This window comes from Neolamprologus brichardi, chromosome 17, assembly GCF_056152115.1.
Source record: "Neolamprologus brichardi isolate AB-2024 chromosome 17, ASM5615211v1, whole genome shotgun sequence".
Taxonomy (NCBI): Eukaryota; Metazoa; Chordata; class Actinopteri; order Cichliformes; family Cichlidae; genus Neolamprologus; species Neolamprologus brichardi.
Window position 1 is genome coordinate 13,859,455 of NC_142120.1, and position 15,398 is coordinate 13,874,852.

A 15,398-nucleotide genomic window follows, 5' to 3' on the forward strand; every position below is an offset into this window, starting at 1 on the left:
ATATTAAAATGAGCAGTCCCCTTTTTTCCCTCTTTATATTTTTCCCCTTATGTATTTATTTATTCTTTTACCAGATCTCCATGGACATTTCCATTAAAACCCTAGCCCAGAAATACTTGAGCCTGACGTTTAATGCTTGCCTAGGTGTTCTCTCACAGGCTGTGAAACTCGCATGTCAGAACATGGAGCTTGACAAACATGGTCAGCACACCCTGAGGCTTGTTCTGCTCAGGCTTTTCAACCCTTTCTCCTGAGACATAAATATTTTAGTGCCTGCTAAAAAACCCAGGTGACATCAGCCTTTACTTTATACCTTCAAAACTGACAGGTGATGGGATGGACTGAAGTTTATTTTGTGCTCTAGGTCTTTAATTATTTATGTATTACTTTGTTGTTTGCGGTTTATGAGGTTTCGCAGATCGCAGATTCCATAATTTATTACAATTGTTGGATAGCTGCAGTGGGGACGGACAGAGAAGGTAGGGCAGGAGGGGAGGGGAGTGACATGTAGCAAATGTCCGGTCTGTTTGGAGTCAAACTGGGGGACTTAGCTGCTGAGGGCATTTCTTTTCCCCATGTGGTGTATGCCCCAATCACATAGCCATCTGTCTGCTCCAAATCCGAATATTTCTTCTATTACTGGATAAATCTGTCAGATGGTTAATTAGAAAAGTAAAATTTTTGGATTAGTGTTGCAGTAGATAATAAATCAAATTTCACCTCAAAATATCCTAATTAAAATTCACTTTGTTAGTCCTTGGCAAGTAGAATAATTAGCTTTGGTGATCAACTAAACATGTATTATATTATACAGTTCTGTTCCACTTTTTCAGTGTTGCCTAAAACCACAACAGTTTCCCAATCAATATAATCTGTGATAATGATCTTTATTCTGATGTGATTTGTGATTGCTGATCAGTCTCAGTAACCAAACTACCAGTTTTGTGTTGTACTTCTATAGCACAGTCCTTAGTGCTAACCTGCTCGTTTAGCCCTTACAGTCCTGTGCAAAAGTCTTTAGCCAGTCATTTGTCATCTGCCACTTGTTTATATTTTGCCAGGAAAATGGGAAATGGGTGTAGTGACTTACTGAAACATCGGCAAATAAAGCTGAACCCCCCCCCCCCCCCCCCTCCCCCCCCAAGTATATTTTGTACAATTCTAATAACCTTGAAAGTCAATATTTGGTATGACCACCTTTATTCTTCAACACAGTCTGAACTTTCTTGTAATGTCTTCATGTAGTCTTCAGGAAAAGTTCTGCAGATTCCTGAAAGTCATTCTTTGGATGTTGGCTGCCTTTTCTTTGCAAATCACATCGTTAGTGCAGAAATACAAATTTTATGCCCGTTTTTCTTATGCTTGCTATGAATAAGTAAAGAAATGGGTAAAAATTGTCTCTTGGTTCTTTGCTAAGATGTTGTTTATATGTAGACACTACACTGGTTCATCTCTTAAGTTGGGGGGTTCTTTCATTTTTGAATGATTCATAGGTCAGTGTTCAAGCAAAAACCAACATTCCTCTGAAAATGGTCAGATACAAGATGTGAGTGGAAAAGCAGCCAATGTTCAAAGAAGGACTTTCACAAAGCCTGGAGAGAAAACTGTTGTTTAAGACCACAGTAACAAATCACACACCTGGGTGCTTGGAAGAAAAATACATAAAAGTTGGAGGTGGCTTGAGACTTTTGCACAATATTGTATATTTTGTACATTTCAATCACAGTTGATTGATACATCTAACAACTAAACACAAAGCAGACTGATATGAATGTGTGTCATTGTTTTTACAAGATTTTCATCACCGAAGTATCTAAGACATTGGCAAAAAAGATGAAAAATGAAATAAATGGATTTCAATTTTTTATAATGTCTGCTGAGTACACTCACACTTCACTGAATCCCAGAAATGTCACCCACACAGAGGTGCTGGAGGAAAATAGTCCAAGTCTTAAGGACTGGCATTTGTATTTCATGACAGATGCAGTTATTATCTAACACCTTTCTCATATTGGTTTACTTACCTGTAAACTCATTATGGATCTCTGGAAGCCTCCAGGATTTAATGTTCCATCCAGTTGACCTGTAGAGGGCACTCACAAAATCGTATCTCTCTCTCTCAAATCCAGCTCTGGCTATTCTGTGAAGGGTCTCAAAGTTTTATTCAGAACTCACAAGTGACAACACATGGTGATATTTTTTTTTCTCCTTGAGTTGGAACTTTTGTGCATCAAAGCTGTTTTTGTTCTCTCCCCCCCCCCCCCCCCCCCCCCCCCCCCACACACACACACACACACGCACACACACACACACACACACACTCACACTCACATACACACTCGTATCGACGGGGCTGTCAGACCTCCAGCCGCCCTTCATGGTCTTGACCAGACTTTGCTCACCTCTTTCCCAAACTCCACTTTCTTTTTGATGTGCTTATCGCTGTTAAGCCAGCAGTGGTGCTTTACATCTCTTCTTTTTAAGTTCTCCCTTAAAGTGTGACTTTCTATCAGGATTTTTTTTTAAAGGAAACCTTCAGAGACACTTTTGCTGCATAATTGTATCTTTAGACATTTAGACCTGTTTTGGAGCAAGCCGTTAACCATGAGGTCTTACTGTTTACTTGATTATTTATGATGCTAATGTTTATTTCTTCCTTCCAGGTGCTGGAGGTGCCCTCTGGGAAGCTTCTGGCCACTCTGCAGGGGCACACTAAGACTGTGCTGCACTGTCAGTTCAGTCAGAATGGCCAAACACTCATCACTTCATCTGAGGACGCCACCATAAGAGTAGGTTCCTCCTCTTTCTAGGTTGCTCTGTTTTTGTCTTTGTCCTGTGTGTCTGTCTGCTTTATATTTCTGTTTCTCCTAGTCCTATTCATCAGTATGTTCTCCATCCTCACCTTCTTTTCCTGCTAATCAATGGCAAGCTTCTTTCACCTCCCCTGCCAGCCTGCTTCCCATTTTTCTTCTCTGCTATCGATTACTCTTTCCCCATTCCCATTCCTCACCTTGAGTAAAAATGCCTTCCATGCTCAATCTTTTAACCTCACAATATTTCAGGTCCCTGTGGTGTTTTCACTTTCCCCTACCTGTTACACGCTACCAACGTCTCTGTCGGCCTCTGCACTTCTCCATTCTTCATCCCTCTTTTTTCGTGTCCTCTCCTTCCTTTTCTCTTTCTTTGCCTCGGGCTGTGCCGCTCTTGGTAGCTCTTTATCTCCGTCTTGCTCATGTGTTGACCGCGTGCAGCTATCTGTTATGTGTTATTGTTGTGCAGTGTGTGAGTATGTGTGTATTGTTCAGGCCGTTATGCTCTGTCAACTCCCAACGTTCATGCTCTGCTGCTCATTTCCCCTTTCCTCTCATCTCATCCTCTTCTTCGTCTATTCCCTTTGCCGACAGACCTGTCCACTGCAGCACTTCCTTCCCTCACCGACAGCACAGCATCTAATTCCATATTCATACAGCTACTCTCTGCATTGTTCTCAGCACTCTCAAACAATCCCCACTTATTCAAAAAGAAACTGAGATTTATGCAGTTTGATATGTGCTCACAAGAAGACGGATATCTGTATTTAAATGTATGCCGATTTAGTGACACTGATCTTAGTTAATGAAAAGTTTTAACCTTCACACCAATGACAGATTGTTTGCGGGGGGTGGAAAGGCAGCACCTTGCACACAAGGCCATGATTGATAGGATTATCTGGATGCTTCTCTCTGTCCTGCCCTCCGTCTTTGAGCTCAGTTGGAACCCTTGTTTCAGCTCATTTCCTGTAACTCTCTGCTCACATAAAACAAACACTCTGTAGACTCATGCACAGGTCCAGATTTCTAACTTAACAGATTCACCAGCATTTAGCACATTTAAAAGGAAGGGGAAAGGAAAGTAAATCAATTAAGTACTATGATATTATGTTGTAAAGATGGATTTATCCACTTAATTTTATGGGGTGCTACACAGAGGAAAATACTTTCCTATGTTGTGTTAGTTAGAAATGTGTTTTTTAAATTCAGTTAATTCTCTTGAGTTTGACCAATTTGATTCTTCCTTAATGTATAGATACTTAAGAAACGCATCACCGATTAAATTACTCATTAAATACATAGGAAAGGCAAAAATGACAACAAGGGGTGAAAACTGATTTTTGATATCTCTGTCACAAAGTGGCTGAAAGACGTTTTTTTTGTTGTTGTCCCCCGTAGTTGTGGGAGTGGCAGTCAGGCAAGTGTAAAGTACTGCACGGTCATAAGGAGCAAGTCAGATGCTTCTCTCTACTCTCCGACTCACCGAACGACTCAAGACTGCTGTCCTGGTCCTTCGATGGTACTGTGAAGGTAAAACTCGTGCTCTTGCACATTTATAATATTAAATTTAACAGCCGTGTGAGATCAAATGGTAATTTTTTCTTCTTTGCACACTCTTAGGTGTGGGACACCGAGAGCGGAGAGAAACTGCAGGACATCGAGGCTCATCACGGAACCATTCTGTCCTGTCATGTCTCGCCAGACGGATGCTTCTTTGCCACCACCTCTACCGACAAGACTGCTAAGGTTCAGCGCTCTCTCTCTCTCTCTCTCTCTCTCTCTCTCTCTCTCTCACTCACACACACACACACACACACACACACACACACACACACACAGAGGAGATGAGACATATCTGTTTGTGCCTCCAGTAACAACATGACATATTACTCATCTTCTCTCAAGGCTGCTTCTTACAGCACAAACACATGGATGCACTGCTAGAGGTGATATCTTAAGAAACACTTTTTTTTCCCAGCAGTTTGGTAAAAGACCTTAGAGGTTGGTATGCAGCAGAATGCCCCAATGGCCTTGGAGAGTTAGCATCAGATCATCAGATCAGTCTGTCGTTCTGCATCCATGTCCAGTCTAGCTGGCAAACAACCCCGGCAGACTGGCAGGCCCACAATCAACTAACATCCCTGTCAGGATATTGCGTTTGCCAGGTTCCCGTTTGCCGACACCACTGCGCCTGACTTTGGCCTGACTTTGACTGACTCTGTGGACTAGAGGTTTTCTGCAAGCAGCTCTTAAATCATCGCTTTCCCTTCTCATCATTCAAAGAGCAGCGAACTGCACCGCGTAATACAAGCTGAACAATCCTGAGATGTCATGCTCTTTCACATCACCATCTTTGTAGTGTCATTATTTTTCCTTTCCTTGGATTCTGAATACAGCTGTGGGTTCAGTGTTAGATTTATACGATCAGTTATCCACTTACAGACAACTGGTGTTCCTGAGTGTGCACCATTAGCAACTATTCAAAGCCACTCGGTCTGGTGTTTGTTCAAGCCGGTGATCAAGAGTCACTGCCGCCTAGTTTCACACGGGAATTTGGATTCGGTTGACACTTACTGTAGAGAACAGGCACTGGGTCGTCAGCCAACCTGGCTTTTGTCAGTAAACGGCAGTGAGACAGAATGTGTGTTTTATGGATTTGGCAAAGATCATAATTGAGGTGTGTGTGTGTGTTGTGGGGCTGGTTAGAAGCCAGTGACATAGTGCTTGCTCTCCAGACCGAGCAGGAGCTAAAAACACACACAAGCACTGAAGTCCCTGGCTTCCATCTATCTGGAGGTCAAACCAAAAGGCTCAGCCATGACTTGCTTTGTGGAGCACCACAAAAAAGGAAAGTGCTCTGTTCTGTCTGTTCCTTTCCCTCCACCTCTTTCTCTCTCCATCCCCCTTTTTTCTCCTTTCTTTTCTTTTCCCCTGACCTTCAGATGAATTGAACTTTGTGTTCAGACGTAGCTAGTCGACTGCCAAATGAAGTGTCTAATTATGAGGCCTGTTATTTTCAGTGCAACGCAGGATGTGGAGTGAGGAAGGAAGTAGTATAAAAAGAAAAGATGTGGAGGAGGGAGTAAAGTATGAGAGACGGCAGTAATGAGGGAAAAATTACTGATGAACAGATAATGTTATTGTAACAACATTAGCTCTGCGTTTGGCATGATTCTTTGCCATCATAAGATCTATCAGTGGGTGATGATTTTTCTGAGCAACAGAAATTAAACTTCTGTGTCATTATTACTGTGTTCAATCTTCAGTATTTACAACAGATTCTGTTCTGAGAGATTATTGCTTGGCAAACATTTCTGAACAGAGAGATTTATATTGAACATAAAAAATATTGCAAATGTAACACACTTTAGCTTATTCATCACCTATAAAGCACCCTTAAACTGTGGTTTAGATTTCTGCGGGAAATCTACATCCTAACTTGTGTTACAACTGAACACTCCTTTTATCTCTACACCGCAACCTTCCACGTGATTCAAATTGTTGTGGTATGCATCGACCCAACGTGTACTTAAATTTCTCGGTAGGTGTGCATCAGGTTATGTAGAAGGTTGCAGCATAGGGTTAAAATGGGGTTTCAAGTATGGCGTAAGTTACGACGTAGATCTGATGCAGAATATATTTCACGTAAAAACCGACACAAAATTCAGAAAGTTTCCGATCTAAACTTACTTTATGTACAGACCGAACAAGTAGCGTTTTTGCCAAAAATTTGTCCCCAGAAAATACACTGTGGAATGAAGTCAGTATCAAGCAATGCTGGTCCTAATGTTTCTACACAAGAAAAGGAAGAAACGGAGATTCTGGTTTCATCCAGTTGTCTGGAGAAGCCAGCAGCAGGGAGAATTTCATGGTTTGGTCCAGGATCTGAAGCTGTATCTCAACCGCTTTCGTACATATTTCAGGATGTCAGTGTGGCAGTTTGGAGATAGACTGGGTCAGTCGGCTCGGAAATTATTGTTTTAACTGTGAGTACGAGGTAAAATAGTATTATATTACTTCCATATCATATATTTACTTTCCATAATATTGTATTTGCAATACCAGTGCACATTTTGATGCATAAATGTTGCCAAATGCGACATTCTAAATGTTGTGTTTTGTTTATTCGGATCTGAAAAATTGAGCTTGGTTCGAAAAAAATAAATGTCGGCCACGTAAAGAACAGCTGAGTCTAAGAAATATTTTTAATGCACGAAACATTTGCACGGATTTTACGCATCCGATGTGTAAAGGCCTTTGTCTATCTTGACTAAATGATTTTTGGTCGCAAACTTGTGTGTGAAAGTGTGAATGTTAAGTTTAAAAAATTCTATATGTTTTTCTTTTCTTTCTCTTTCATTCTGCTCTTAGTTGTGGCACTGTGAGTCCTGGCAGTGTGCCAACACATTGATTGGCCATCAGGAGTGTGTGAGAAGCTGCCGTTTCTCGTGGGACAGCCAACACCTTGCAACGGGAGATGACAACGGAGAGATCCGGGTGTGTTTTCAAAAATACTCAACTTTTATTTTGAAGTCCTTTTATTCTGGTTGCTGTTCTAGAAAGAGACTAGTTAGGCATCTGGTGCTGATGTAAATCAACCTGATACACAGAGCCACACAATGTTTTGTTGGGGAGGGATGATGCAAAGTAATATGGCGGTGTCAACACACTAGCCTGCTCTATGTTACCAATATGACAACGCATTAAACCACCTAATTTGCTGTGGAACATACAAAAAATGCAATTATAGCAGTCGACATTTATTCCAGAAATCACTCTGTAATTACATCTCATCACTCATTTAGATAAAGTGCTTACTAATGCATCATGATTGCTGCGGTGCACAGAGGAGGGGTGAGATGAAAGGGGGGAGCTAGGGCTCCCTCTCAGGAGGGGGTGTGGGAGCTGGAAGAGTGTGTAAGAAGTTGGGATGAAGATAGCAGGAAGAGGAGGAGACGTCTGGCAGTGGGAGGTGAAGGAGAGGACTCAGGCTGCCAAATTGGATCTCTAAGGCTTTGGAAAATGAAGCACTTGTACACAATGTACACAGAAACACACACATCCAAAGTAAATATGAAGCCATAATGTGTAAGAGGTAGAGGAGAAGATCTGCTATTCAGCCAGCAAGCCGTATCGGGTTAATAAAGGGTTAATGCCCTCTAGTGGCCTCTGAGCAGAGCAGCTCCATTATTTAGAAATGACCAAATCCATCAGATTCAATTACGTAAACTACAGCGAAATCTCGCCCCGGTTTCTATAGAAACAAATGTGAGTCATTCAGCACAAAAAGCATACAAAGTGTTAAATATAGCGGTACGTGTGATGTGTCACTGTCAAATGAACATGACATGTGAACAGTTGCATAACAGCTGCAGTAGACTCATCATTTCATTATATACTGTATGTTATATATTATATGGTTTTACTTCAAACTATACACAGAAATGTCACATAAAGAGCAATCGTTATACTCTTCTGTGTTTCCTTTGTCATGTTTTGAGGCTCAAGAGAAGCTTATAGCATCAAACCGTGCACATCATAAAGTCTTAGTGGCAGGGGGCCTAGAGAGTGCAAATAATCCCAGATATACGTGCATATTTTATTAGAGATGTTTCAGTCCTCAGACTGTCATCTTCTAAAGTTCTTACTGACACTTGCATACATATATATACAATCATGTGCTGCTCTTAAAATACTGAGGGGAAGCCAAAGATCGGCTTAGTACGTATAGCAATGAAATTAATGAGAGTATAAACTATACAACATAGTTTAAAGCCTTCAAAGATTAGAAAAAGATGCCACAAAGAGAATAGAGAATACTTGAAATAATGTCAGTACTCCTGTGTCAGCCTGAGAAAAAGTGTATCTCAAAGACAGCGACTTAAAGGTAAAGAAGCTTACTTCTAAATCTAATGAATGAAATCTACAATTTTACTCTACCAGCCACTACTCTGTTTCATTACATAACAAGAAGGAAACATGTATTTAAAACTGACAGCGTAAAATGTGTGTTAGCTGTTTATAGGCCCTAACATTTGTTTATTGGATGATTTATAATGTGTGACTGTGCACCACAGCTCTGGAGTGTCAAGGATGGGTCCTTGCTGAAGGTTTGTTCCCGGGACGGTAAGGATGGCATGGACTCGTTGCATGGAGGCTGGGTAACAGATCTGCACTTCTCCCCAGACAACTCTCTTCTGGTCTCAACTGGAGGTTACATCAAGGTATGCTAATGCATTCTGCACATTCAAACCCATTTGGTTTTCACAGCTGGCAATGGGTGCGTCTGTTCTCAAGGGAGTGAAATGCAGTTACGTTGAACTGAGCTGTTCAAATCCATGCCGTCTTACTTGTTTTTTCTTCTGCCTCTGCATGGAGAAGGTTCTCAGAGTTGTCTGTCCACCTGACATTGTTAGATATACGTCAATAAGTGTCATTCAAGTGACAGAATCTCTTAAACACCTTGTGGAAATGTAACCAGATCTGGCACAAACATTCACTCGAACCTAAAGAAGAAATTATTATATATGATTGTCAAGATTCTAAGGTCAATTTGACCTCACTTTTGCCTAAATCTCAAGAATCATTATTAATTTGGCAACCTTTCAAAGGATAAATTGCAAACTGATGACATTTTAAACTAAAAGGTCAAAAGTCAGTCTCTCAGTGACCTTATGTAATTCCCAAACTGCTTTGTGGGACATTATTTAATGCCATAATTTATGAGCAGGAGAGATTTTGATTAGTTAGTCGTTGGTGAATTAATGACAGGTCTTTGATGCCCACTTGTTATTTTTCCTCTGTGGTTTCCTTTACTTTACTACATTTGTCGTATAAATGTGCACAGACATGGATCTAAACTTCAGCGCTACTGGCCGGCAGAGGCATATAGTAACTGGACATTTTATGTCTTCATTAAAACACCAGTTGGAAAGATGACAGGAAATAAAGTTAGAATGAGGTGGTTGTTAATAAGCAACAAATGTCTCCATGAGCTTGAGATATTGCAGTTTATGGCGAGTGCTGAATAATCACCTTCATTTTTTTACATTGTGGGTTGTTTTTTTTTTACGTGATTTTTCTGGGGGATGAGAGGGGGGCAGTGTTTCATTTTCATGGTATGCAGCCCCGATGCTGCCAGGACACTACAAAATATTTACTTTTATAAAGAAACAAAATTAACAGTGTTGGCTGGTCACAAATCCTTTTATTAAGTGATGAAAACCCCCACAAAAAATAACAAAGGATAGGTAGTAATTTACCTACTATCACCCTAAGTAGTAATCACACACACTCTGTGTAATGTGTATTTGTATTGCCTTGTATTGAGGTATACATAGGTATTGTCCTGCTTCCTGCTTACTAATAAACTTGAGTATATTTCTTTATTGAAAAGCTGTTTATGGATTTATGCAGAGTACATTTCTTGATGCCTCTATTTTCAAAAATGTAAGGTAGGTAGGTAGATGAACGCTGATTGAGAATCACAGTAAAATCAGTGGAAAGATGCTTGCCAGCATGTGTCATCTCTTCTGCATTCACTAGACAGCTGTTGCAATGCTGCAGGTTTACATAAAACACAGAATGCCTTAGAGAAAGATATCAGTGTCTCCTTGCGACGTGACTGGAATGTTCTAGGTCTACAGTCTCGTTCTTATTGCCTTTACTTTACAGCAGAGGGGTCACAAAGCGGACAGTCTCAGCTGAGCTCTGATTGGCCATTTGTTCAGCAATGATGTAATTCTCCAGGGAGAGCACTTCTGATCCATGAGGCTTTATATCTCGGATTACTCCTGATACTGTGTGTGGGGTAGTGCCGTGTGCACAATTGTGTACAAGTGCGCATTTGTTTATACCTGCATGTGTGGGTCGACAGAGTCGTTTCTGTCGAAGGCAGAGAGTGCTGCTGTTCAGGCTTTATATAGACAGATGGCCAAAACACATCATAATCTCATCTGGTGCAGATTGCTGTTGACAAGATTATAAAACTTGGAAATTATTTCAAAAGTTGAAATAATCGTTGAATGTACTCATTTTAATTAAGAGTCTTTGGTATTTAGAATATAAACATTTTTTAAAAAGCTCTTTCAGATGTATTTTTGTGTCCTCGAGGTATAAAGTGCATGTGCAGAGTAGTCGAAGAGTAAAAGTCCTCACCAGGCGGTTCCAAAAGACCACGATTGTAGCATGACATCATACATGAGAACACTTATGATCGATAATAAGGGCCATTTTTGGATGTTGAGTTATTCTGTTGCAGCTTTTGGAAACATGGCATAAGAAATCACAATAAGTCGAGCAGTATCCACTATAGTAAAGATCAGCAACTGAACAATAATAAAATAAAAATAGGTTCCTCTGTAAAAGTCCCTTTCTTTCTCCTTGCATTTGTTTGTGTGCTGTGGAGAGCGGGTAAATACTTCTCAAAGTGGCAACCCATCAACTTGCTCTTTGGGAGAGAGGATCCCAGTCTCCAGCCAAATCACTGGTAAATAGACGCTGTAACCCAAATAATCCTGCATTTTAAAGACTTTGAGTTATTTTCAATGTTTTCCATCACATTGTTGGCCGCTTGATGTTACAGTAGAACTGGACAATCAGATCTGGGGGTATGTATATATTCATTGTGGACAACTTTGTGTATGTCAAAAACAACTGTAACACTCCTGAAGTGATGCACTTCCTCGTAGCCTTTCTTGTAGCTGGAGACGCAGTTTTCATCATCTGGGGTAGTTTTCGACATCAAAGTCATGATCAGTCGCAGACATGTGAATCAATCCATGATCGGAACGAGTCTTTCATTAAGTGTCCAGAAGTGCAAAATGTTATTTTAATCAATTGATTTTTTTTTCACCACCTGAATTTTAAATGCGTAAAGGCCTTCCACTAAACTCCAAGTATAGGTTACTGAATTACCTGATTTATGCCTTTTTTACATCAGTGAATTTAATTTCTTCTCTGATGGCACAGCATATTCCAAGATGGCAATGTCAGGATTCATCGGCTCAGATTGACTGGTTCAGGATATTCACACATGGATGGGCAGCAACAGCATCCAGACCTTAACCTCTTGAGAGTCTTTGGAGTGTACTGGAAAAGATTTTCATAGTCCAACTCTCTTCATAAATACAGTTTCTTAGTGAAATATTAATACATATTAAAACAAGTCGTGCATAGACAGTGAATGTGCACCACTATCTAAGCTAAAGGCAGTCTAATTAAAATATGTGTATGTGATTTTTCTTTTTTTTTTGTAAGTACTTATTTTTTTTAAGGTAGGAAGAGAACATTTGTTATATATTTATGAATAGATATAAACAATATTAAATAGATTTTACAAATAAATAGCTATTTACTGTTATCCAACTACTTACTCATATTTAACTACTTAAATATTTCTTAAACCAAACATTTCTTTTGCCCTACAGTTGGCAAAAATTTGCATGATGTATTTGATCATCCAAGATGTATGTATGTGTGTGTGTGTGTTTGTGTAATTTGTCTAATCCACATAAAGACAGAAGTGTAAAAGCATCTAGCTAAGCCAACTGATTATCAGCCTGAACTTCACAGTTGGTACACAGACATAATAATGGTCTCACACCAAAATTCTGGCAACAAAGCCATTTCCTATATTTTCACCAAAATAAAAATATTCCTGTGATCATGGTTTGCTAGCAACAGATTAAAAACCTGAGAAGCAAAACAAAAAACCCCAAAATAAACTTGTTTAAATCCTTTTTTCTTTCTTTATCTCATCCTCAAACTTACCTGCCAGTGAAAATCTAAAAGTCATGGGCTGTAATCTGCTTATGTCGCCCTTAAAACTGTGACAAAATTATTAAGAAAAGCATTAGATGTCTACTAAAACACCCTTTTGCTTGTTTATTAATGAACATATACAGACAGGGGTGCTCTACCCGCAGCACTAATGCAGACCTCATCTGCTTCATCTTGCGTCACATCAGGATGACGGTCATAATTATTCTGGGAATCGGATCACTCTGTTACGCTGTTTCATAGACCCTCTGTCTTCTTCAGCGAAGCGTGTTGACGTGATAGATCAGCGAGTGGATTTGAGGAGAGGTGATGGATTACTCTGCCTGTCTTAAAGGGTGAACCTCCCTCAGCCTCAGGCTTTGATTGATTAATCACATAGTGTGTCAGCTGGACAGCGATGAGAAGCCATCGCGTCTGTCATAGTAATTACCCTGACAGAGTGAGTATCTCTCATGACAGATAATATAGCCCACAGACTGAGAAAGCACAATAATAATCTGTTTTAACGATTATTGTCAGTGTGTCTCCACGCTCGCCCATTCTGCAGCAAATGTCTTCAATTTTACATGGAAACTTATTAGTAAGTAAGCTGATATTTAAAACCTCTGTTTCTGACATCTGGATCTGACAGTTATGAATAAATATAAAGCCAAGATACTATTTACTATCACTCAACTATTTTCTCAGATTTGCGAATGATTCATGGAGTCTTTTTATGTGGTAATCATTCTTCTGTCAGTCTTGGAAAAAGGCCTGGCGATCGTTTGAGCGTCCTCATAAGGGTATTTGGTTTGTATTTATCCTCAGCTGGTGTAAGGGAAAGATTTCATTATGAGGGATCAGTGGGATTGTGTAAGATGTGCGTTTGGATCATAGATGTAGGCTGATATCGAAGTCTGGCTTGAACACCACAAAAGCTCTAAATAAAGGCTTAGCTGAGGAGCATGAGGGCTGAGTAACTTGTTTTTTTGTTAATTACAATTTAGAATTAGAGTTTATAACCATCAAACCTGATAACAGAGTAAAGAAAATGACAATGCAGTGTACTGTAAAACTATACCTTCACCATAATAACAAATTCATTCTTCGTGGCTTCAATAAACAACAGTAAAATGCTTAAAACGTTCCTAATATGTTTGGTGTCAGGAGTCGACCAATTTGATTAATTTGGCTAGAAACAAATCTGATCCAGAATCAGGATGTGATCACAGCCTTTATTGTTTACGAATTTGAATAATAATCAGCACATATAAATAGCATTACAGAGCTCGAAACTCCTCTGACTCATAATGCTACACGACAGATCTAAACCAATGTGTTTATGCAGAGAAACAGCAAACCAGAATTTAAAGACTGCAGCAAATTTATCTTGGGGGGAATATTTGGAAGTAGTAGCAGCATAAGAACAGTTTAGATGAGGTTTGATATAAACCAAAATGAACCCTTTAATCACTGTTTTTGTTAATTCTGCGGTTATTTCATAGATTATAATGTAGTAAGTACAGGAAGAAAGTGCGTTCTGGACTACTGGAGAACACTGGAGAATTCAGGTTCATTCACAGGTAGTAGCTAGCTCCTACAGACCCTTGCACATCTATAGTACCTTGCCACATGCCAGAATACAAAGCATACGTGAGTATGGGAGGTTTTATAGCTCAAACTTACAACGTACACCTGGTAGTTGATTCGGATCGAGATCAGCTCACGTTCACACCATAAACAAACCGCACTGGAGTTTGGTTGGATCTGCAATGAGACCACCTCCTTCAAAGGGTCTCGGTACGGTTGTTTTGGTCCACACCCAAGTGCAATTACTCAGTTCCTATCTGAACAAACGAACCAAAGTTCAGTTTAAACGGATTAAACACAGCAGGTGTGATAACACTGCTAAGACCGAACCACGTTTCATTTGTGCGACAGCGTTTTGGAAGACAGCTGTCATAGTAAGCAAAGCGGAGCACACCCGAGAATGTTTTCCTTATCGCGATGTGATTCAGTGGAGAGTTTTCAGCTATCAGATCCTCTCTGATCACAACTGTAAACATGAGAAGCCCTTCCACGGTGTGACTCGGTGTGTTGATGCTAGCAGAATGATGATGTTGCTGGCCGGATAAGAGCCAGAGCAGTGACAGCGGGTGACGTCTCCCGTGGATCTCTCTTAGACGATGGCTTGATATGATACAACACGAGCCTTGTAGCTCTTATTGTTTGTCTCCTTCTATTTGTCTCCTTGGCCACCTGTGCAGAATGATGTTTTCTTGTTTGTCCTGGTGCTTTTGTGTTTTCTTGTCTCTGTCAGTACTCTTTCCTTAATCATCTCTCAAGCTGCTGTTTTTCCACGTCTGTGCTGCTCTCATTCTGTGCGTTTTATCACGCCCTGCTTCTCTGTATGCTTGGGTGAATGATGCGAGTGTAATTAAAAGCAGCAGGCCATTGTGTGAGGGTATGTGTTAGTCCAGTCCCCTGTTGTGGGTAGATGCCGGTGTAGAGTGTTTAATTAAACTTCTCGTGCTCCTTGTCACCAGTGTTTCTTTTTCTCTTAAAAAAAGAGGAAAAAAAACACATTAAATTGCTTGTATTTCTTACAAAACAAACGCCTTCAGGAATTGTTTGGGGTGTGTGTGTTTGTGTGTGTGTCAGGATTTGATGTAGTGGCGTGGTCCAGCCCTCAGAGAGAGGCCGTTACATTCTACAGTGACTCCCATCATCTCTCTCTTCTGTTCTGGGTCCTGCCAGGAAATGCTGTACCTGTCTCACACCTGGCCTTGATACACACACGAACACACAAACTCTGCAAACGGCGATGAG

General features: G+C 40.3%; 1 protein-coding gene across 2 annotated transcripts in view; it reads left to right on the forward strand.

Moving 5' to 3' along the window:
• apaf1 (apoptotic peptidase activating factor 1) overlaps positions 1–15,398 on the forward strand; it is a 46,622-nt gene that overhangs the window by 16,081 nt on the left and 15,143 nt on the right. For both annotated transcript variants that reach the window (XM_087830707.1, XM_087830706.1), the window contains 5 exons: positions 2,664–2,789; positions 4,209–4,340; positions 4,431–4,556; positions 7,182–7,307; positions 8,888–9,034. In XM_087830707.1, the coding sequence (XP_087686833.1) occupies positions 2,664–2,789; positions 4,209–4,340; positions 4,431–4,556; positions 7,182–7,307; positions 8,888–9,034 (657 nt within the window). The remainder of the gene's footprint in view (positions 1–2,663; positions 2,790–4,208; positions 4,341–4,430; positions 4,557–7,181; positions 7,308–8,887; positions 9,035–15,398) is intronic.